Source organism: Equus quagga, chromosome 4 (assembly GCF_021613505.1).
Source record: "Equus quagga isolate Etosha38 chromosome 4, UCLA_HA_Equagga_1.0, whole genome shotgun sequence".
Taxonomy (NCBI): Eukaryota; Metazoa; Chordata; class Mammalia; order Perissodactyla; family Equidae; genus Equus; species Equus quagga.
Window position 1 is genome coordinate 106,192,246 of NC_060270.1, and position 24,186 is coordinate 106,216,431.

At 40.3% G+C, this 24,186-nt stretch overlaps 1 protein-coding gene across 2 annotated transcripts in view; it reads right to left on the bottom strand.

Annotated features, from left to right (window-relative positions):
• The window catches only part of GALNT3 (polypeptide N-acetylgalactosaminyltransferase 3), a 44,657-nt gene extending 21,159 nt beyond the window's left edge, over positions 1-23,498 (bottom strand). The window contains exons 1-2 of one of the 2 annotated variants that reach the window (XM_046659335.1): positions 23,024-23,498; positions 607-1,230 (exon numbers count right to left, since the gene is read on the bottom strand). In XM_046659335.1, coding sequence (XP_046515291.1) covers positions 607-1,121 — 515 coding nt within the window. In that variant the 5' untranslated portion in view covers positions 1,122-1,230; positions 23,024-23,498. Of the gene's footprint in view, positions 1-606; positions 1,231-22,727; positions 22,919-23,023 lie in introns of those variants that run through there. The other variant, XM_046659334.1, reaches the window with a different exon arrangement.
• Positions 23,499-24,186: the final 688 nt, after the last annotated feature.

The window sequence follows — 24,186 nt, forward strand, 5'->3', positions numbered from 1 at the left end:
AAGAGACAGCACAGCAGAATTTGGTGGGAAATCTCAATCAAAATACTGTATACTTGAGATAAACATGCAAACAAAGTGACAATAAAAAGCAATGTTGACCTCTCAGAAGCTAAAGGGAGACAATTCTATAAATACGAGAATTTATTCAACAAATTTTTTTATTCAACAAAAATACTGTTCCTAAAAGCTCCAAAACTTGGCACATTTTAAAACACTTCTATTCTATAGCAATACAGAGAGGAACAGAACTCCTTCACCTCCCACATTTCCCATTAAAACTGCCCTATATTTCTACCTTAATAGATGAAAAACTAAAGTGTTTAAGAACAAAGGATTTCCTTGTGGTTCTATAGAGGTCAGATCTAGAATTCAGTTTTCTAATTTCTATGATAATAAATTTTCATGTGTGTAATGCCTCACCAAACATAGATATGGATAACTAGCCTCAATAATCATAAGCAAAAAATAATTAAAACAGACTAAATAAATGGTATTTGCTAATTTTTTGCCTCAGAGTGGCTAAAGAACAAGCAACTACCCTAGCAAATGCCCCACCCCTGAGAAGTCTGATGATAAACAGTAAACAGTGAACGTCCTTCAACATACTCAGGAGGTCGAGTGTCTGGTCCAAGATCTCGGTGTAAAGAAATCCTGTCACTTGCAAAAGCATTAAAACAGTGTTTTGCTTCTCCACGCTCTTTTTCCTTCTGCTCTTCAATACTTAAATTGGTTGTCTTGAATGCTTTACCAGAAGCACCAGGTGCTTTAGAATCCTGAGGTGGGCGGTCAAGAACGGGTTTCAACTCTGCGGCTGTATAATATCCTTGCAAACAGGGTCTCTCACCAGCATCAATGTTTTGCCTGACAGGTGCTCTTATTTGCATTTTTGGCATCGCATCTTTAATATTGTTTACAGCTTCTAGCATTAAATCAAACATCTTGTTTTTGTTTTTCATGCTTCTTTCCAACTTTGATTCCTCTTTGGAATATTGCACACTTACTTCTCTTTGCATTAAAATCAAAAATATTATAAAGAAAAAAATTACTGCACCAAGCTTCCAGAACTTCTTATGGTAATGTCTTTTAAGATGTAATTTTACTAGTCGCTTTAGGTGAGCCATTCTGACACTAAAAGCTTGTCACTTGGCAAATAACAGTTATAGTTTCCTCTGTTACTTATATTTTTTATCATAGATTTGCTGGCAAGAAGTTTTCCTTAAATTGTAATACCTATAAACAGAAATGATAGATGACATTAGTAGCTATTCATTCCTATAGGCGTGGTTCAATTCATTCATTCAGCCAACAACTGAACATAAGCTCTAAACAATGTACTCTCATGGTTAACAAGAATACAGATATCTTGCCCTCAAGAAAATTGCACTTTTGGAAGAACACAGTTGCCATAACTAACTACAATCTACTGGGGCTATAAAATATTAGAGACTTCTCTCCAGTAAAAAATACATTCTTTGTTAACTCTAGCTAATATCTACTACATGATATGCACACATTATTTTTATAAATATATTTTGAGTTAAAAAAAGATAACTTCATAACCAAGGAGCCCAAGGACTTCATTAAACTAATTATAAAGAAAGGGGGAATCTATAAGAAAGCAAAGGTATACTGACAGTTACTGTCAGGCATAGTACCTTTTATTTTATGAAGTTTGCTCTCAACCTATGAACTTTTACTCCAACTAAACCAGTTAAGATTATAAAGCAGCTTCACCAACAAGTAAACTGGCATTCCCCAAATCTGCTTACCTGATAGTACTTGTAAATCATGACAGAACCAATAAAGACTAGGAAATTAAGAGCCTCTAATGCGTTGTTATATAACAGGTATTTTCAATAGCTCACAGCAATACAAAAATCTAATAGCAAAAAGAAAATGGTAATAAGCTTAACTTGAAGTGTCTCTAAAGAGGTAATAGAGATCACTGAGTTATAAAAGCAGCATTTGGCTTGATAAAATACTGCTTGCAGTTCATCCTAAGAACAGAGCAACATGTTTACTATGCCCTAATATGGGCCACTAGGAACAAAAAAAAAAAAAAAAAGAGGACACTGATGACAGCCTGAATCACGGAGAAGGTCAATTTTCTTCATGATGCTTAAAAAAATGTAATGTGAAAGGGTTTCAGTACACAATTACATACTCAGGCACCACTACAGTCAGTCAAGTAATTTGCAAGGGCAAAGGGGTAAGGAAAATGCCTGTCCTCCCTAAATCCTAAACATATTTTAAGGAAAGTGTTATTTATAGAAGTGAAACTAATTTGACACTTTATTCAGCTTCTCTTCCAAAGTTATCACTAAATTTAAAAGAGGAAAACCAAGTTCTAAGATGGATTCTCTGGCCCTTAGCAGGAAATTTTAAGCTGAATAAACAAAACAGACAGAACTTGAACACTTACTTCTATATACTGTTTCTAATTGGACTGCTCTATATTTTTTGTGGTTTGGAATAGATACTTTGGCTCCAAAAGATACCTCAGTTATGATGTATTTTGCCCATAAAAATGAGATTCCAATTATTTCTGAGCTTTGGTTGCCTGAAGAGCCTCATATAAGGACTAAAATGACCTTTTAAGCTTTTTACATTGTTTGAAGACATAATACAGAGAGTTTCAGAATCATAAAATTGTGGTTGTGCAACTTCTTATGCATCAAATGTTGTGCTAGGCTATGGCTACAAGTTTAAAGATACCTCTTACCTTCAAGAAGCAGAGACTAGTATGAAATACGGCACATCAACAGGCAACCACAAAGCAGTGTGGTATGTGCTATGATGGGAGACTATGAAAGTCACATGGAAGGGAAGGAGAAATGTTAGGGAAAATTTTCCAGAGATGACACCATCATTGAGTAGAATCTTTAAAAACAAGCAATTTTTAAGCAGGTAGACAAGAGAGGAGAGAGAGGGAATGGCAGATGCAAAGGCATAAAAGCAAGAAAAGACATGGCCAATCCTTGAGTACAGCAGAAGTAGAAGATACAGGGAGAAAATGGCAGAAGTCTGATTGTCCAAGGCCTTATCTGGAGTGAAAGAAACACATATTTTCCCTTTGTTTCTCCAAAACTTCTCCTCCCAACGCCCTTAGCTCTATAAAGACCCCCTGCTTTCTTCTTTTGGGAAGGCAGATTTGAGAGAACCTATCCTCCTGCCTTCTTATTTTGGCCAATCCAAATAAGCCTTTCTCCATTTCCAAGGACTGGTGTCTCACTGATTAGCTTATTGTGCATCAGGCACACAAACTTGAGATTAAGAGGTTCAGTACCAATAATTTTTGTTAAATGTCCATTAGATCCCTGATACTTTAACACTTACTAAATTCTCTTCTAGTCTTCCAATGATCTTGTAAAGTCTATGTTATTCCCGTTTTGCTGATAAACACTGAGAGTCAAATAGATTAAGCAGTTTGGCCAAGGTCATTCAGCTTAAGGGGAAGAGCAGCATTTCCCCAACTGTGTTCAAACTCAGGTCTGATGTAAAATCCTGAACTTTTAAAGGAAGTTATCTGATATAAGGTTATTAAGAGTCAAGAATTGATATCCTAAATGTAAGGAGATAAGGAAAAACCTAGGAAAAAACTACAAATAGGCTTATATCACCTCAAGTGAGGTTTTCTGAACAAATGAGTTAAAAACAAAACAAAATCAAAACTGTTTTCAGAGCATAATTTTGGAAATAAAGATTGAGAAAGAGATTGAAGATCCTGACAACAGAAGATTGAGACCTTTTAGGAGCAGAGTCTACTAAAGTAGGTTGGGAATGCTTTGCTCTTTTCAGATTACTTCTGAACGGAATAATAGTCTTATTTTATTGATTGTTGATCACTTGAAGAGTCCAACATAGATCCCCCAGGGATTTTATATGACTTTTCTGTTCTTTGCTGCTAATGTGCAATATCAGGCTTCCATTAACGATAAATTACACTCATCATTAAGCATCTCCATCAGAGGTTCTCCACTCTGGATACACATTAGTAGAAAACTCTTTAAAAATGCAGTGCCTTAGGCCCCAGCTCTAGAGTTTAATTGTTCTAGGGGCCGGGCCTAGGCCTTGCTTTTGTTGTTATTTTAAACTCTCTAAATAATTCTAAAGGGCAGCAAAGGTTAAGAATCTCTGGTCTAGGTCACAAGACTTTGGGAAAATCAAAATTAGCACCCGATAAGGAAAGGACTGCATCTATCCAAAGGCAACCACAATTATTAATTTCTAGTACTCCAAAGACAGGTTTTTCAAAAGAGATTCTTGATAAAAATTGAGAAAAAGTTACTTTGACATAGAGAAAGAAGATAAAATCCAAAGCAAGAATGACCCAAAGTTTCCTAAAATGGTTCAGGGATTCATGCTGATATAAATGAGGCACTGAGGTTTTACTTCAAATTATGATGCTGTAAAATCATTTTTAAAATATTTTATTCCCATCACAAAAATGAAAAACTGAGACTCTGAACAATAAAACAATCCAAAAGACACACAATAAATGAATGAATAAAATAAAACCAGGACTCAATTTCTATTCCTGGGAATAATGCCATGTTCCTAGACCATGCCACTTGCCAAATTTGAAGACCTATGTGGAAACAGCCCATGAAACAAAATAAATCTCTCCCAGAATCAACTTCCAATTGGATTCATAAATTTGAGAATTGGAAAAAAAAAATCAACATAACAACAAACTCAGGATATGATAAATTATATTTGCACATTAGAAATGATTAGCAAAGAGTTCATTCTTCTTGAAATCATTCTAAAACCTTTAAACACACCTGTCCAAAATGTTTATTTGCTAATTATAAAAGATCACATTCACAGAAGAAGAGAGGGGAATACTATGAAACAGTTTTGTTTTTGTTTTTTGGTGAGGAAGATTGGCCCTGAGCTAAATCTGTTGCCAATCTTCCTCTTTTCTTTTTCCTCCCCAAAGCCCCCTGTACATAGTTATATATCCTAGTTGTAGGTTCTTCTAGTTCTTCTATGTGGGACGCCACCTCAGCATGGCTTGATGAGTGATGCCAGGTCGACGCCCAGGATCTGAACCAGCAAACCCTCGGGCCACCAAAGTGGAACACACAGCAAGCATGCGTACTTAACCACTTGGCCATGGGGCTGGCCTCTGAAACAGTTTTTTAAAACTACAAAAAAGGGGCCGGCCCCGCAGCCGAGTGGTTAAGTTCATACGCTCTGCTTTGGCGGCCCAGGGTTTTGCCGGTTTGAATCCTGGGCACAGACATGGCACTGTTCATCAAGCCATGCTGAGGCAGAATCCCACATGCCATAACCAGAAGGACCCAAAACTAAAAATATACAACTATGTACCAGGGGGCTTTGGGGAGAAAAAGGAAAAATAAAATCTTTAAAAAAAAAAACTAGAAAAATAATTAACTGAAATTTAGAGGGCTTCTAAATTCTAAATGCTTATAATTTCTAAAGTTAGAAAAAAAATTAAAACTCAGAGATCTTCTCATCCTAAGAAATGTTAATCTATATCCTAGCATATATGAAGACATCACAAAAGGCATTAACAATAAATAAAAATATCCACAGTGATACTTTGAAAGGCTAAAACAATATGCACAATTCTAATAGTCTGTGAGACTGGGTTAAAAATCAATGGATTATTCTCAAGTGTTAAAATATACTTCCATCTGAACAGAAAGAACTGAAATCTCACAAAAATAATCTAACTACAAAACTGTGGCTTCCAGTTATCTAGACTACGGCTTCTAAAAGTTTAATGTGACAATGAATCACCTGGGGATGTTGTTTAAATGCAAATTAAGATGGAAAAATATCAAGATAAGATGCATCTTTATACTGATGGTTGCCCCTCCAGGTGAAAAAGCACATAGTCCAAGAATGTTAATGTGGAAATTAATAAACAGAAACCTCATTAAAATGGAGGCAGGAGGCCAAAAGGGGTTCTCATGCCCTACCTAGATAGCAGAGCCCAACAGGAAGAAGCTCCGTCAATGAGAGATTGTCACAACTCAGCCAATGGAAAGCCACTATACTTCGAACTCCCAATTCCTCCAGTGAATGCTTTGTTTACAGTAGCCCTCCCAGACTTCTTCCCCTCTATAAAAGAGCTTCTCCTCCCCTTGCTGCTTCCGTCTTGCACATGGCTTGCCACTGTTGCAGACCCCGAATTATAATTCTTTGCTGATCCCGAATAAAACTATTTTTGCTGAATAAATAACTGGTTATTTGTTTAAGGTCAACATTGTTGTGGCCTGTACGAGGATCCAGAGAAGACCCCCAATGACTCCAAGGCTGGTGAGCAAACAGATGTGGTACCCACAACAGAGCCCATTGGGCTCACTGCATTTCTTGCCGACCCAGGAGTTTGAGGGTAGGTCTTCTCTCCTGGACCCGAGCTTCCACCCTCTTTGCATCTGAGGCTCTCTAGGCTTTATTTGAGATCTATTTTAAAGATTTTATTTTTTTCCTTTTTCTCCCCAAAGCCCCCCGGCACATAGTTGTATATTCTTCTTTGTGGGTCCTTCTAGTTGTGGCATTTGGGACGCTGCCTTAGCGTGGCTTGATGAGCAGTGCCATGTCCACGCCCAGGATGTGAACCAATGAAACACTGGGTCGCCTGCAGCGGAGCGCGCAAACTTAACCACTCGGCCACAGGGCCAGCCCCTGAGATCTATTTTAAAGCTTTGTCCTTCTCTACTTAAGGACTCCTTTGTGAGTACTCTTGGCACTTCAGCCTGATTCTTCTGAAATCAGGCTGTGTCTACCAGAACCGTATTAAGACTTCGGTCCAGTTCCTTAGGAACTTGGAACTGAGCTGGCACTTCAGCCTGATTCCCTTAGGAGCAGGCTGTCCCAGTGGAACTGCACTGATCAACCTTCAATTTGATTCCCTTTGGAACTGTGTTAATTCAATCTTTGGTTCATCTTACGGAAACTGGACTGCTTCTACTGGAACTGCCTTGTATTTGGCCTCCAAACTGTTTGAGAATTATTCCTTTGCTTTAGAGAAAAACCTCTACAAAACAGGATCCCAATTATCTAAATATTTCGAGGGTGCCTCTCCTACAGGAACCCTGGCCAATTTTATGTTTAAAAGCTTCAGGATTTCCTCAGGCATATTTCTAACTAAACAGACCAATTTAACCAAAAGTAATTTAGAACACCAATGGCCATTGTGGGGAACTTATGGACTCCCTATACTTTTCTTAAAACCAAATTGGACAACCATAACTGTGAAATTTCCAAAACTGAATGGAAGGCTTACTTCAATTGGTATTTTGAGGCTTCCAAATGTTACCAGGAGTCTAAAACTGCCTTTTTGCAAAATAAGGTTTTAAGATTAATTGAAGTGAACAAACGATTAGAGAAAGATAAAATGGCTTGTGAAGCCTCAACTTCCTCTCCTCCAGGACCATCTTCCTCCCTCCTCTCTATACCACCTGCACCTCATCTACACCCTCAGACGCCCCATACTAACTCTCTTGCAGAACATCCCCTTTTCCCTGAACCTTTCCCCACTCCCCTCTTCCTCTGAACCCATCAGAACCTGTCCCTGAGGATCCAAAGGCTAAATCCTTAATTTCCTGTACTTCCTGGACTAAAGCTGAACTGTGACCCACAGTCAAAGATTTTCCCAAAGTAACAGAAGATGCTCAGAGATTTGCTGAGTAATGTAATATAGCCATTCAAACTTATCAAACCTGGGTTTCTCTGACTTATTTCAGCTTGTCAGTGAAGGCCAGGCCCAGCATTGAATGAAAACTGCTAATTGGGAAAATAATGAAAGGTACCTAGGATTATAACTGGGAGACCTACTCGCTGACCTGTTGTATGACTGGGCTCAGGCAATTGCTAGGCAACTTCATAGGGCAATTCCTAGCGTTTTCCCAAAGCCTGTTAATTGGAACAAAATTCAGGCTTGCACACAAAAATCTGATTAACCAGTTCATGACTATTACAATTCAGATTTTTTTTAAAGACAATTCTGGTCTTCCTCCAAATGTTGATTCCACCTGGGTAGTTTTTGTTTTGTTTTGTTTTTTACCTGGGTAGTTTTTAACTCGAAATTTATTAATGGGCTGAACTGGGACCTTTCCTTTAAAGTAAAAAGGACCAGGATGGAACAGGAAACTATGTCCATCTAGATTTAGTTAATCTGGCAAACCAACTCTCTCACACTCTATATGAGTCATCTCATGTAGAAAGACTGCTAAAATTATTAATCGTCAACTCTAGTAAACGAAAGCCCCTAAACAAAACCAAAAACCTCCTAGTTTCTGCAATTATTGCAAAGAGCCAGGACACTAGAAAAGAGATTGATACGAATTTAAGCATTTCAAGTACCTTCAGTCCTCTAATCAGCCTTTCCAAAGCCCTCCCAATTCTCAATGACGGGGCTCTAAGGAGCTACAAGGGCTCTTCCCAAACCTCCCTCTTAATTGGCTCAGAGAAATATTTCTCCAGATTGCAGAGTAATCTCTTCTTTCTTAATTGACAACGAAGCCACACTCTGGGTGCTTAACTCCACTACTATAAAGTAGACCCTGCCTCGGAGTACTAAAACAGTTCAAACAGTGGGGATTTCTAATAAATCTCAAGAGGTTGCTGTCTCTGAACCCATTCCTTTCAGTTTAGGCCCTTTGAGAAATAAACACCCTTCTTCTCCTTAGTTCCTCCACTCTTATCCATCTATTAGGCTGAGACTTAGAAAAGTATCATGCTGGAATTTCTTTCTCCCAAAAGGGGGAAATAATTCTAGAATTTCACAGTAGCCATCAAAACAGCCGACCAGCTGAATTAAATGACCCTTTGACATCTTTTATTTGCTCCATCTCTGATGGTTCTAGAGCTGATTCCAGAAATATGGATCATTTATCCCTATTGAATCAGCTTACCAAACCTCCTTATGGACAAAACCAACTGATATTGGTAAAATTCACAGCTCACTTCCTATCAAGATTCAAATAGCTCCCTCAAAAATTTCTCCCCCAAATTAATCAATACCCTATAAGTAAAGAAGCCCTTCAAGGTATAAAGCCTATAATAGAAGATTACAAGGTTCAAGGTCGCATTATCCCTAGTACTAGTCTCTGTAATACTCCTATTTGATCTGTAAGAAAACCCAAGGGCCAAAGGTGGAGGTTTATCCAGGACATCCGAGCAATAAACAACACTGTTATCCCTCCACACCCTGTTGTTCCTAACCCTCATACACTACTAACGTCCATTCCCACTGGGAGCAAATTCTTTAGGGTAACTGATTTATGTAGTGCATTCTTTAGCATTCCAGTTGGTGAAGCCAGTCAATACCTTTTTGCTTTCACCTGGGAAGGAAAACAATTCGCTGGGACAGTAATGCCTCAGGATTTTACTGAGAGCCCTTCTAATTTCTCAAAAATTCTGAAGGCTGATCTGGATGATATCAAGTTCCCTAGGGTTCGACCTGGCTGCACTAGGTGGAAGATTTGCTTTTTTTTTTTGCTCTCTTTCCCAAGCCTCTTCACAGGAAGACAGCATCCACTTGCTAAAGCTTTTAGTCTTAAAGGGACATAAAGTCACCAAGGAAAAATTGCATTTTGCCCAAAACCAGGTTCAATATTTAGGGCATCTGATATCAAGAATAAGGGCTACACCTAGAGTCAGATAGGCTTCCTGGTGCCCTAAGTTTCCCCAAACCCAAAACTAAGCATCAACTGTGAGATTTTCTCAGTACAGTTGGTTATTGCCAAACCTGATTCTAAATTTCTCTTACAGCCAAACCTCTGTTTGTTTTACTAAAGAACAACAACTCCAACCCAATTTTATGGGAAGAGGATGACATAGCCTTTAAGGCCTTAAAGGAGAGTTTGATGAACCACTTGCTCTTGGACATCTCAATTATCAGATTCCCTTTTTCCTTTTTGAATATGAAAAGGAAGGGAATGCCCTTGGGGTATTCACCCAAAAAAACATGGAGAACAGCATCTACTCATAGGGTATTATAAGGAGCAACTAGATCCTCCAGCACAGGGATACTCCCTTGCCTTAGAGCATTATTGCCACTGCCGTTTTTGTTAGGGCCACCAAGAAAATCATTGTGGGATCCCCTGTAACCATTTTTATATCTCATGCTGTAGAAGCCCTCCTGAATTCTCATCACACTCAACGTTTTTCAGTCAGCCACCTCTCCTCCTATGAAATCCTTCTGTTAACTGCTCCTCACATAACTCTTTTACATTGTAATAACCTTAACCCTGCTGTTCTCCCCTCCATTACTGATGAAGTCCCTCATGACTGCTTAATGCTGAGGGATCACCTTTTAACTCTTTGTGATGATCTGCAGCTAACTTCTCATGGTTCACTGATGGTTCTTATATAAAAGGTGACAATGGCAAATCCTGTGCTGGGTATGCTATTACAACTCCCTGTGATATCATTGAGGCAGCACTTTTACCTATGGCTACTTTGGCCCAACAGCCTGAATTATATGCTCTTACATGGGCTTGTACTTTAGCCAAGGGTAAAACTGCCAATATTTATACTGATAGTAGATAGGCTTTTGGAGTAGCTCATGATTTTGGAATGTTGTGGAAGCAATGTGGCTTCCTTACTTCCAGTGGAAATAAAATGAAAAATAACTCCTACATTCAAGAATTATTAGATGCTATGCTTTTACCTGCCACTTTAGCTATTAGAAAGATCCTGGAGCATTCTACACTTGACTCTCTGGAAACTCAAGGAAATCACCTTGCTAACATTTCCACAAGGAATACAGCCCTTAAAGGAAGCAACAACAGCCAAATCTCGGTCATGGTCCAAAGGGATAGTTTCCCAAATGATAACTTAGAAAAACTGGCTAAAGAAGCCCAATAATTGGCCTCAGAAAAGGAAAAACAGGATCGGAAATTCAACAATTGTTGGCTTGATAAAATAAGAAAGCTCTGGTTCAGACCAAATAACAACCCAGTCTTACCAGAGACTCTAAAATTCCCACTCCTGATCACTGCACAGGCATTAAACCATTGTCCCACTGACAAAACAAGGGCATTCACTAATCAATATTGGTGGGGAATTACTAACAAGGCCAGAAAAAGGGCCTACCTTACTTGTCCCACTTGTCCAAAATACAACCTAGCAAAGCCTGTTCATACCGCTCCCATTTAAAATTGCCTAATGGACCATTCGAGGACTGGCAAGTGGATTTCATGCAACTTTCTCCATCTCATGGATAAAAATATGTTTTAGGCATGGTTTGTATGTTTTCTCAGTGGACTAAAGCCTTCTCTTGTAGATAGGCTACTGTTTCTTCTGTGGCTAAAGTCATCTTGGAAAGGATTATCCCTGCCTGAGGAACTCGTCTCAAGCTTCACAGTGATCAAAGAACCCATTTTACTAGTCAGGTACTTCAACAAGTCTGCTGTTTGGCTGGTTTTATAACACTTTTACTGTATTAACCACCCTCAGTCATCTGGTTTAGTCAAATGAACTCATGGCATTATTAAGACTCAACTGGCAAAACTTGTAGAGACCCTTCAACTACCTTGGCCAAAAGCATTGTCATTGGTTCTTCTAAATCTCAGATTCACCCACTTTGGAGCTCTTAAACTCTCACTCTTTACAACAGTCACAGGATGCTCAATGCACTCAGCTCCTGCCTCTCTTGACCCACAACTGATAAAAGGAGACATTCTCCAACACTGCAAAGGCCTAATTGCTTCTATTAAAAATAACCATGTTTTAGTAAAGCAATCTTTTCACAGAGTGCTCTCAGGAGACAGAGAACTTGAGCATCATGCTTCACAACCTGGAGATTTCAGCTGTTGGAAAAGACACCTCCAGAAGGACTATCTTCAAGTTCACCTATCAGACACTGCTCACTCTCACGCCACCAAACTCCAGGAAAGAGATTCTTGGATTCATGTGACACACCTAAAGAAAGGACCAAACTCTGGCTAGACCTGCACATCGTCTGGTGACCTGAAAGTAGAAATTTCCCCAAATTGAAGCAGACAACATTCCATGAGACAGCTTTCCCAAGATGTCCAAAAAAGGCCTGCTAGAATTTTGTCTGCCAAAACTTTCATAATGACATAATACTTCAAATGATCTCCAGTGCCTATGACCTTGATAATATATGGACTTTAGATAAAAAGTGCCTGAGAGTTCTCCCTTCTACCCTTCCTTGTTACTCAAATGTAGCCACAATAGGTTTTCAAACTGTGCACTTTCTGGTCAATGTGGGACGCGACATCCAGGACGGGTCCTTCCTGGCACTGAAGGACAAAAGGTTTCTGAAACCAGAAAAAACTGATTCTTGATCAGTAATATTTTCAGAGAAAGATCCTGATCAAAAGGATAAAATAAGAAATTAATAAACAGAAACCTCATTAAAATGGAGTTGGGAGGCCAAAAGTGGAAGCTCTCATGCCCTGTGCGGATAATAGAGCCCAACAGGAGAAAGAAAGACTTCCTCTTCTTGACTGACAAGAGCTCAGCCAACGAGAGACTGTCACAACTCAGCCAATAAAAAGCCACTATACTTCCAACTCTCAATTCTTCGAGTGGGTTCTTTGTTTACAACAGCTGGCCCAACTTCCTCCTCCTGTCTATGAAAGAGTTTCTCCTTTCCTTGCTGCTTGGGACTTGCACATGGCTTGCCATTGTTGCACACTCTGAGTTGCAGTTCTTTGCTGATCCCAAATAAACCTATTTTGCTAGTGAAATAACTGGCTGTCTATTTGGTTACGGTCAACATTAGTTGTTAGCTTAATTTAAAAATTCCAATGAACACACTTCTAAAGCAGTAAAAAGCAGAACTTCATAACTGCAAGTAATAGTAACATTTAATAAAATAAGAGGATAGCGGTTCTTTTCACTTCTTGTTTCTGTATTTGTGACAATAAACCTTTACAGCTCCAGGGATTTAAGGTCTGGTTCCAGTTGAATTTAATTGGCACAAAGCCTAATTGATATATGAAACTTGCTTGCTATTGAGTTAAAGCAAGGAGTAAAGAGTTAAGGCTCACTACACAAAGCAAGGAAAAAATTACATCTCCAAATCCTAATGTAGGTTGTAGATTAACAAAAGTACACTATTGTGAATTAATATAGGATCGGTGTCATACATTATCATCTGGATTTCCTAACTGAACTAAAAAACAAAACAAAACAAAACTTGCCCTGATAATACACCCCTAAGTGCTTGGGCAGAAATTTGCTTAAGTGGCCCTCATCTGCTAGTAAAAATGTTAGGGAACAAAGGAGTGGCAGCAAGTCATCTTTGCTTATGTTTATTGGTGGAATCAAATTTCATGGTGAATTGCTACTGTGTAGTTTGTTAGTTTTGATTATGTTTAAGTCCATGTTCACATCTTTGCCAGCACTTCTGCTGAGCAGGAGGTGACTTGTGGATTTATGACAAGCGACAAACACTGAGGCTAAGCAACATGGACTTCCTTTTTCTAAAGTTGACCTGGCTAGCCCTACTGCTGAGTTTCTAATGTGCGGAAATCAACATTGAGTACGTAGGGGTACCAGCCAGCCACTGGATGGTAGGTTGATTGTATTTGACTTCTATCATCATTGAGGGAGCAGAGATGTGTCCTTATAACAGATAAATATTCTGGATATGGATTTGCCCTTCCTACTATTACCAACATCAGTGTACTCACAGAATGCCTGAGGACAGGGTAAATACAGAATGGGTAATGGAAGAAGGAAGCCCTCCACTTACCTAGCTACCATCTGAAATTCCTGCATTACCCACTCCTCATGGTTAAGGTATGAGGAAAACCTTTTAATATATAGTTAGCCCTCTGTATCCATGGGTTCTGTATCCAGAGATTCAACCAATTGCAGATTGAAAGGTCCATGATGGTTGTATTCTGTACTGAACATATACAGACTTTTTTTTCTTCTCATTATTCCCTAAACAATGTTATAACAACTATTTACATGGCATTTACATTGTATTAGGTATTATAAGTAATCTAGAGATGATTTAAAGCATACGGAAGGATGTGCATAGGTTACATGCAAATACGACGTCATTTTATATAAGGGGCTTGAGCATCCATGGATTTTGGTACCCACAGCGGTCCTGGAATAATCCCTCTCAGATACTGAGGGATGACGGCATAAGTTTCAGTTGGAAATAAACTGGTGTCAGCCTAACCTTTAATTCTTCTTTCAACAGTTGACCTCAAGTAGGGTAATTTTCCTCAGGGATCATATGTAGACAATTATCACACAGTGAGGTCTATGACACTTATCCTGAATGCCAAGCTCCACATAGGGTAGGGTGGGGTACCTGATTCTGTAGGATTTGTACTTAATTCTTTACGCAAAAGGGAGAGGCCAGGAAGGATTTTAAGCACGGTGATGACCTAATCAGAACTGAAATTTGGAATGATTATTCTTGAAGCTGTGCTGAATATGAATTTTGGGGGGTGGGGGCGCAGAAAGGAGGCTGGAGGTGATTAGAACACTATTAAGAGTAATCCAGGCAAGACATGAATAGAAGGGGTGTAGAGGCCTGAGAAGAGATTTAGAAGGTAGAGTTAGCTGAACTCAGCAAACGAATCAATGTGAAGGATGGGTAGGTTGTTAAATCGCGAAGTGTATTAAGGATGGGTTCTTAACTTGTAGAAAAAGACCAGCTAATGAGTTGCTTTCTGTGCTGGATTATCTGCAGGGGTAGATCTGAGCTAAAATAATGGGCAAGAGGCCAAGAACATTCTAAAGGAGGTGATGATAGAGTATAAAGAGTTTAAGAAGGATTCTGAGGTAACAATAGAAACAAGTCTTATTCAGTTCAAAAAGATGGGTCATATCTGAAAAAATGAAGGCCATGGTCAAAAGACTAAAAAAAACCCTGTTATTTGCATTAGAAACCCTCTCTGCACTATTAACTGTTCTCCAGAAGGGCCCCCTCTGCCATCAAATATTTATAACAAGGTGTTCTTTTTGACCTTTATGCCATTTGACCCAGAATTACCAAACTGTAAGGTCTCACACTATTCCAATCTCCATCAATATATCAATCAGGTGTGAGGATAACTTCTAGAAATTTATACCACAGATATACTGGCACATGAGAGAAATGACAACTTGTGCCTTGCACATTAAAGCACTGTTTTAATATCAAAAGGCTGAAACAACCTACAACTCTACCAATAGGGAACTAGATAAATAAATTACGATAGAGTCATATGATGGAATACTAGGGTGAGTTAAAAACAAAGAAACAACTTTATATGCTGATAAAGTTATCTTCACAGTATAGTTAAATGAAAAAAAGAGAGCAAGATTTCCATTTCAAGAAGAGGGAAAATACACACATTTTGCTTTTATATAAAAACAGATAGCATTGGTTGCCTTCAGAGAGGAAAACTGGGTGTCAGAGGGCAACAGTGAAAGGAAGACTTAGCATATAGCTTGTCTTAGTTTTTTTAAATTTTTGATCATGTGAAGAGAGTAACTACTAAAAAAAGCAACAATCAGAAAAGAAAACGTGAAGGTAGAATAAAAGTTTTCTGACAGGCATTATCTCAAATTTCTTAATTCCATCCATCAATTCTCAGGAAGCTACAGGGATGTGTTCCATCAAAATGAGGGAATAAATAAACAACAAAAGTCATAGTAAGAAATACGAATTCCATCGGAAATGTCAGCAAAGAAAAATCCCAAACAACTGCTATGGAACAGGCTTAGAAAGCAATAATCCAAACTGGAACAAGAGGACAGATGGCTCCAGGAAGAGACCAACAAATCTGATAGGTCTGATTATGTGGAAAAATCTTACTGAGAAGATGTTGGAGCACAACAAAATAGAAATTGCTAAGCGGAAAAACTAAGCAATTTAAAAAAAAAAAAAGTTCATTGTTAACTCCAGGATTAAAAAAAATTCTACAAGCAGGAACCATTTTCATAATACACTTGGTTGGCTAAGTCGTGAACAGTATTTACATAATCCTAATAAATAAATACTAAAATGCAAACAAAAGAATGTAAGAATCACACTGGGAGGTAGAGGAAGGGGGAGCAGAGGGTACGTGTGTGAAAGAGCTAAATGTTTATCTGCCATTCCAGGAAGTCAGTAGATAATGTCCAATATTGATACACTAAGAAGCAGCAGTACAAGCCTATTATTTCAAAAGGTAAACACTGGAAGAAATATCTCAAACAGGTGAAAGGCACAGGACTGAGGGAGATGACAGCTGACAGGATTTTTGTTGCTGTTGCTGTTGTAAACCTTTTAATAATCATATCTAATTTTATTTGCATATGAGTAGGATGGAAGTACAGGATTTGGAATCAGACTGCTTGGATTTGAATCTTGGCCCTGACATTTCACTAGCCTTGTAGATAAAGGCAAATTACTTAATCTCTTAGTTTTCCTATCTCTAAAAGAGGGAGAAAAATAGTATGCACCTCACAGAGTTGCTTTGAAGATTAAATGATTAATTCATGTAAATTCCTTAAACTATTCTTGGCAATATTCTTAGTAAAATATTCTTAGTAAATAAGTACTAACACTATTACAACAATAAATATTAACTACTGTTACTTGATAAAAATACAGAGGTATCATTAACTAAAATCTAGTTTTTAAAATGTGCATGACATATTAAAGTCTGCTCCCTTGGTGAGGAAACTTTAAGTTTTCAAAAGTTAATACTCCCAGGTACTAAGTAGGATTTTATTTCTTTAGGCTACAGTCTTCACCTTAACCCACGGTTGGAGGAAAATAAAGCAGACTGGTGAAAAATTCCAGTTATAGTAAGTGATGAAAAGGGGAAGCTCAAATTGGAATCAGAAGGATGAGTTTTAGCTAAATAGGCCAAAAGAGGAGGAAAGATGGTTGCAGGCAGGGAGACTGACACCAGCAAAGACTTAGAGGCAAGAGGAGCGTGGCAATAAAAAATGGCTAGCAGAGCTAAAGCAGAGTAATGATGAGAGAGGGGTGGCGCTGGGCAGGAGCTAAATCATGCCAGGCCTTCGGGCCATATTAAGGAGTCTGCCTCATCCTAAGGCAATGAAGCACTCTAAGCAGGGGGTAACAAAACCAAACATTTTGAAAAGATCACTCTGGGTGCAGTGTGCAGAACCAACTAGAAAGAAGCCAGAAAGAATTCAGATAGACAAATAGGAAGGCCATTGGAAAAGTCCAGGAAAGAGGAGATGGTAGTGATAGGAAATGGAGAAAAGTAGATGGATTTGAGAAATATTTATTTAAGAGGTAAAACTGAGAGAACTTGGAGAAGGAAGACTTCTAGCAATCTTTTGCCCCCCTCTTTTTTTTTTTTGTCTAGTCTAATTATATTCTTTAAGTAAAAGCTGCCCCCTTAAACTCCTCACCAATAAGCAATGTACTTAACTGTAGAATATTGAGAAACAAAAGCTGCAAGACCTTTCAATCACAAAGTTAACTTTTCACTTTTAAGTGGTAAAACCCAGATCTTGGAACAGAATCAAAAGGCACAAAAATAACATGGAATTCAAAGGAATGAGATGGAACTAGCAATTTAAATTAAACAGACTAATTAAGTGAAACAAGTTTGCTACTCCGCATTTCTGTGGTTGCCGCCCGTACAAAGTCAAAATATGCTGCCTGCCCAATGCCTGTCCCCTTCCTGTGCCAATTTTACTCCAATATTTTTATTCCACAATAACCACAGAGGAAAGAGAAATTTTACATGCTTTGCAAAAAATCTAAAAGGTGTGTGTGGGTGTAGGGGGGTGTCTGTGTGTACACAGACAGGTGCAAAAACAGACTATATTTTATCACTTAAGTAAAGCACAGGATACAAGTATGCATAGGACACCTCACCCAGCTCAGGTACATATGGAGGTGCAGGGGTTTGGGTGGGGGATGCAGTTTCGTAAAAGAGGCAAGACCTCAGCTGGGTCTTAAGAACCAGTAAGAGTTATAGAGGTAAAGACAAAAGGGAAGATACCCTCGGCAGTGAGAGTAACAAAAGAAAAGCACATAGGGAAAAAAAAAAAAAACAATGAAAGCTGTTGCTGGAATATAAAATTTTGGTTTACAAAGAATCCATAGTCAACCAAGGGTCAGATCCTGTGGGACCATTTTAAGGGCCATAGGTCCTATCCTGGGGGCTATGGAAAGTGATTAAAAGATTTTAAGCAGAGGAGAGACAAGTTCAAGTCTACATTTTTAAAGAAATCATCACCTCCGGGGTTCTGCTGATGATGGATTTAAGCATAACACCATCAGCTGAGATATAAAGCTGTGGTATCCCAGTCAAGAGGTGATGAGACCCTGAACTAGGGCAGCAGAAGTTGGGGAGGAATTTGTGGGGCGGGGGGAGGTGGAAAATGTTAAGGGGATTCAGTAATCTGATAGTTGCGGAGGCTAAGAAAAAGAGAGTGAAAAGAGACCTCTGGATATCTGGATACTTGGATAGTGGTACAGATCCATAACCCATTCTCCAAAATCCCTAGAGCCAAACGTCTTTCAAAATTCAGGATATTTTGGATGTTAGAAGGGTGATATGGTTTACATACCCAGTGTAACAGTGCACCCCCAGCAGGGCGTAGGACAGTACCATGTAATCAAACACAGAACTATTTCTGCAGCACGGCACATCCCACCAAGTGGGATAGATGATAAATGGCTTCCTGACAGTTCACTCAGGTTTTGCAGGAAATGCATTAAGTTTTTCTGACAAATGAGTTACCAAAACCCAAAATTTTGGTTTTCAGAGATTTTTTGGTTTTGGAATTGTGGATAAGAAATGGTAAATGTACTAATACCTATAAATAGAATACAGGAAGTGAAATAGGTTCTGTTGTGTTTTGTTTTGATGGCATGAAGGTTTTGGTTCACACAGGTATAATCTCAGGTAATTATGACATCTTAAAGATGTCCAGCAGGCAATAGGATAGATGAGCAAACTAGTTTGGACACCGAAACGGAAACAATTATGGGGAAAATGTGTACTCACGGAAATACGCTCTATTTAGTGCCAAAAATATGAGGCCAACTCAGAGAACAACTCAAGGAGAATTCATCTAATTGTCAATAGTCACTAACGACCTAGAATTCGGAATCCTACTTGTCTTTGCTTTGCCCTAAGTTAACGCACTTTGGTCTCTTACCATCAGGGGCATTGATCTGAATTCAATGTTGCTATTGGCAGTACATTAATTGCGTTAAAATTACCCAAATTATATAAAACTAATTATTTTGATACTAAATAGATGCATAATTAGGTAATTGAAAATAATTCCTTCTCAATCATACTTTATAACAATAAAAGATCCATCATACCAGATGCATTTTTACACTTTATGGACCAGAGAACTGAGTATGTTGGAAGATGACTTGGGCATTGATCATTTCCAAACTATTAAACACACACACATTCCTCTTTTTTTGGAGAAAAAATCCTTCTACCAGGAATGGGAATGCAGGTTAAAATTAAAAGTTTCCATAGAAGGTTCAACCATCCAATCAGAGCTTCCAAGCCTACACCCCTACAGGTCATTTAGGGTTCTAATCTAATCTCTCAATCTCCCAGTCTAGTCTTCTTTTGGGCAAGGGGGTATGACTCCTACAATTCATCTCTTATATCTGTTTCATATCAAAAGGAAAAAACATAAATTAACAGATGACAAACCAAATAATAAACTGGCCTATATTTAATCATTTTTTTCAGACTCTACTCAGCATTATAACTCAGCCACAAAATTTAGAATTTAGCCGAATAGAATTATTTTTCTCTCTCAAACTTTCACTTGATAATTGTTACCACCAAAATCCCCTCAGAAAAACCTTTCCAGTTTTCCCTGCCCCCAAACATACTACAATATGCTGAGAACGCGTTTAAAATGCAATAAGGTACAATGAGGTTCCGTGCATTTCCCCATGTGTGAGAGATGCAGTCTAGCACAAGGTCCTAGAGTCTCAAGCCCTCCAATAAACGTTTAATAAGGATTACAATATAACTTTATATAGTAAAAAATGTAGTTTGACTGACTTTCTTGGGAGTGCGTGTGTGTGTGTATGTGTGTATGAAAGAGTAAGCTGGTAGAAAAAGCCTTAAAAATGTAAATTCAATAGGATACTGCTATTTTCTTTGTAGGTTCCAGCCCATTTGTGGTCATAAAATCAATCCTGTGCGTTGAGACCAATATTTTTTTAAATAAAATAATGGAGAACACCCATGTTGTAAGGTTAAGTATTATTTTGTGAAACTTGTTTCATTTACACACACACACATTAGAATGGACTGCGTTGAGGCATAGAATGCATTTCTTACTGAGGATTGCAGTCCAAATAAAGTTTAAAAACACTGATATGGAAGTATGCTTGCCAACCAAAAATCTAGACTGTTGCAAATGGAAGGATGACCCTGGGTCCCCGCCTCATAAAATATATTTTAAGCCAGTACAATAAAATATCAGAAGACTAAATTATATTGTCCATATTGACTCCAAAAATTAACTGTGGCTCTGAAATGCCAAGAAAGGATTAAAAAATCTCAATCCACATGGCATCTTCAGTACACGTGCGATCCACAGTGAGAGGAAAAGAATGATGGCCTTGCTCAGTCTCCCTTGGATCAAGCATCAACTGGACGAGAAGAAAAAAAGGGTAAATCAGAGCTGGACAAAGAACAATTGACTGTTTTGTGATTACAAAGGCCTTGCAAACTCTATCAAAGACAAAAATATAAACATCTTATGGTAAGTGAGAATGTAGGTGGTGAAAAGTAAAGATAACACGAGCCTTGAGTCAAGCCACTGGAATAATATTGCCATGTCTAGCACTAACTTGCCGGGTGAACAGACGTTAGAATACCTCTCTCAGCTTCAGTTTATCACAAACTGAAAGGGTTGGCTCGATATCCAAAGTGAGGAGGCGAGCCTGAGAGGGCTAGGGCTAGAGGAGACGCCTGATTGTTTGTAGGCCTCATTACCTTAGTCGAGGGAAGCATTATTTTTCCTGTTTTACAGGAAATTTTAACTGAGGCACACTGTTACTCTAAGGTAAACACGTTACATTTCTCCCTAGAGTTAGAGGAAAGGTGTCTAATAACATCCGGCCCAATAATCAATGAAGATTTAATTAATACTCTAAACTCAGGGAGCAACACCTACATTTAATTTTTAAATAGTATTTAGCACATTTTATTTCTCTGTACGGAGACAAGATTAAGAGGGCAGGTGAAATTCTTGAGAAAAGCAGAAAGCACTGATTGAAAATATCATTAATAATTATGTCCTATTATGCTGTGGTTGATTTTTTAGCTTTACCTGTACTTTAAAAAAAAAAAAAAACTATATGTGTTGCTTAAGGCATTTTATGTTAAGGGTGCAATTTAAAATGTATTTTTAAAAATTAGCAAAAGTAGAACTAAACAAATCTAGTCAGTGGAATTGCCACGTATTAGAAATTTCTATATAAAAACGCTAGTTAAAGCAATATAAAAGCAAGACAGTTGGTACAAATAAATCACTCAGTATGTTTAAACTAGTAGGTATGCTAAACTCAGGCAGTAAAAGTTAAATGTAAAGAAATCTAAATGTAGGGTATGACTTTAACCTTACGTATTTTAGCCAAAAACTCAAAGAAAAATTTGTACGGTAACAGAAGCAAAAGATTTTCCCACAATCAGAAATTCTCATATTAAAACGTAGCAACTTTCTGATTTTTCAACAATAGAATTTGAGTCTAAATGTCTTCATTATGTAGTATAACTTCTATAGCAAGTTATGTTAGCTTAATAACGTTCTAAAAGTCAGAAAAATTGATGACTCCATGGGTTTGATGAGTTTGAAGAGAGAAAGAAATAAAAGTCCAAGGTAAGCACCAGTTTCATCCTCAATTCTTCGGCTTCAGAAAAGCCTAATTAGGCAAGGAAAGGAATTTGGGCCTGGCACACCCAGGTTCAGACGTGGCAGGATCCTGAAACTAAGTTTTTTTGAACCTTTGAGTCATATGCCACAGGCAAACCATAGCCGCGATACACAGGTCGTTAAGTCAACAGGTCCTTTAACCAGATGGAGTGCGGTTGGTGAGTGGCAGTTGGATTTCCTCCTGCCACGAAAAAAATAACTGTTTTCGATTAAACCAGAAAGTGGGCGCAGCTCTGGCTTAGGAAGCGCCCCCGGAAAAGTGTAGAGACCAGAGAGCGAGCGAGCGAGCGAGAGCTGTCCGCGTCCCGACCACAGAGCGCTTTCCAAACCGCTCGGAAACCATTGAAACGGCTCGGGCAGCCGCAGCTTCCAGCCTGGGACTGTCTGGGGTCCGCCTGGGAAAGTTGCCTGCCAAAGCCATGCCCTCCCCCGTCGCGGGCTGCGCCCCCTAGGCACACGGGCCGGAGGAGCCTGGCAACCTGTTAGCCCGAGTGGAAGCGCGGCCGCCTCGCGCCCGGCCCAGCCCCCTCAGACCCCCCACTCTGCCACCCTCCCAGGGACAAGCTCGGGGGCACCAGGACTTCGGCCCGGGTCTGGCCCTTCTGGAGCCTCCCTACAGAGGCTGACAGGGGCCACCGCGGGCGACAGGGCTACCCCCGGGGTACCCCCATCCCCCGGCCTCGGGCGCCACCTTCGGCTTCTCCTGCGGGGCAACCGAAACGCTGCTCTGGAGCCCATCTAACCAGCCCCCAGACCGTCTCCCTCCCGCCACCACGTGAACCTCCGCATCCGTCCTGCCACCCCCTCCGACGCCGCCCAGGGGCTGCCGGCCCCAGCCCCGGCCCGAGCGCCGGCCGCCGGCTTACCTGGCGGGTGGGCAGGCAGGACGGCGGGAAGTGGCGGCCGGGCGGCGCTGGACGTGGCCGAGCGCCAGGTGCAGGTGGTGGCGGCGGCGGCTCCGGTTGCTGTCGCTACAGTTGCCGCTCAGTCCAGCTCCTCCTCCGCCACCGCCTCCTGGGCCTCCCGCGTTGCCAGGAGAGGCCGAAGCGAGGCTCCGCTTCCTCTCAGAGTCTCCCAGGTGAGCCCCAGCCTGCGACGTCGGCAGGGGCGAGGCCCCCGAGCCGCGCCTGCGCGCCGGCCGCCTGCCCCGCCCAAGCCCTACCTGAGCGCTCCAGGTGAGGACCGGGGACCGCGCGGGCGGGGGCGCCGTCCGGGCCGGCGCGGCCGCCGCGCCTGCTCTCTCCGCGGTCGGCGCCGCCGGGTGTTCGCGCGAGGCGTTCCTCGGCCAGTCTACATTTCACGAGTCCTTCTCTGACCTGGTGGCCGGGGTCACCGTGTAACCAGCACACAGTCTGGGTCCTTGGGAAGCCAGAAGGTCTAGATTTCCCTCCCACACTGCCCTTCCTCTACGGTTCGCCAAAATGAAGGGGAGCGCTGCCCGGGGACTGGGGGGCCCAGTGCCGCCGAGGACCACCTCATGACCGCAGCAGCTGTCGGCTCATGTAGTTTCCTCCAGCAGGGTTCAGCAGCTTCTGTCACCAGTTAGGTTCGTGAGCTCTTGGGTGAGCTTCCTTCCCATGTAGTCTTGATTTCATCACTTGAGTCACTTCAGCGCAGCTAGTGGTTTCCGTTTCTGTAAGCGCGCGTTCTGGTAGGGGCGCCCCACGTCCAAAGGAGGAGCCTCCCTCTTCCGAAGAAGAGCCTCTGGTATTTGGCAGAGCCTTGCTAATTTGGGGCGCGCCACCCCTTCCTGGGTTGCTGTCGGAAGGCAAACCAGTTCCCCAATGAGAGGGAAAGCAGACACAATAGATAGAACCCCGCTGTCCTTGTTTGGAAAGACACTGTGATTTCCCGGAGAGGGCTTGCTTCTGCTGTGGGTTTGCTTACAAGCTCAACGTCTATTCGGAAGGTGAGAACGCAGACTCTATGGAGATGGTGTTTTTTGCCGTTGCTTTTAAGAAAAATTTTTTAAATAGTATTTTTTTCTTTTATGGTATTTACAACTTTCTGTTTCATCCTTCGGTCTGCTGTTATGACAAACATCGACACACCCGAAACCAGGACTTAAAATGACCTTTATACCCTCCTATGAACTCATTCATTTATTTGGCTCTACGTTCAATGTACATAGGAATATAAATAGAGAAATAGCTGAAATTGTTTTAGTAGCGTGCTTAATTGCATAGTGGCAGATTTTTCTATAAAGTTTAGCAGTGGCCTTCCTCCTACATTTTGACACATACTGTTATGGTTCCTATTTATTGGTATGTTAGTGTTATGTGTGACCTAAAATTAAGGTGTGGAAATACTGGTTAGTACAGTATC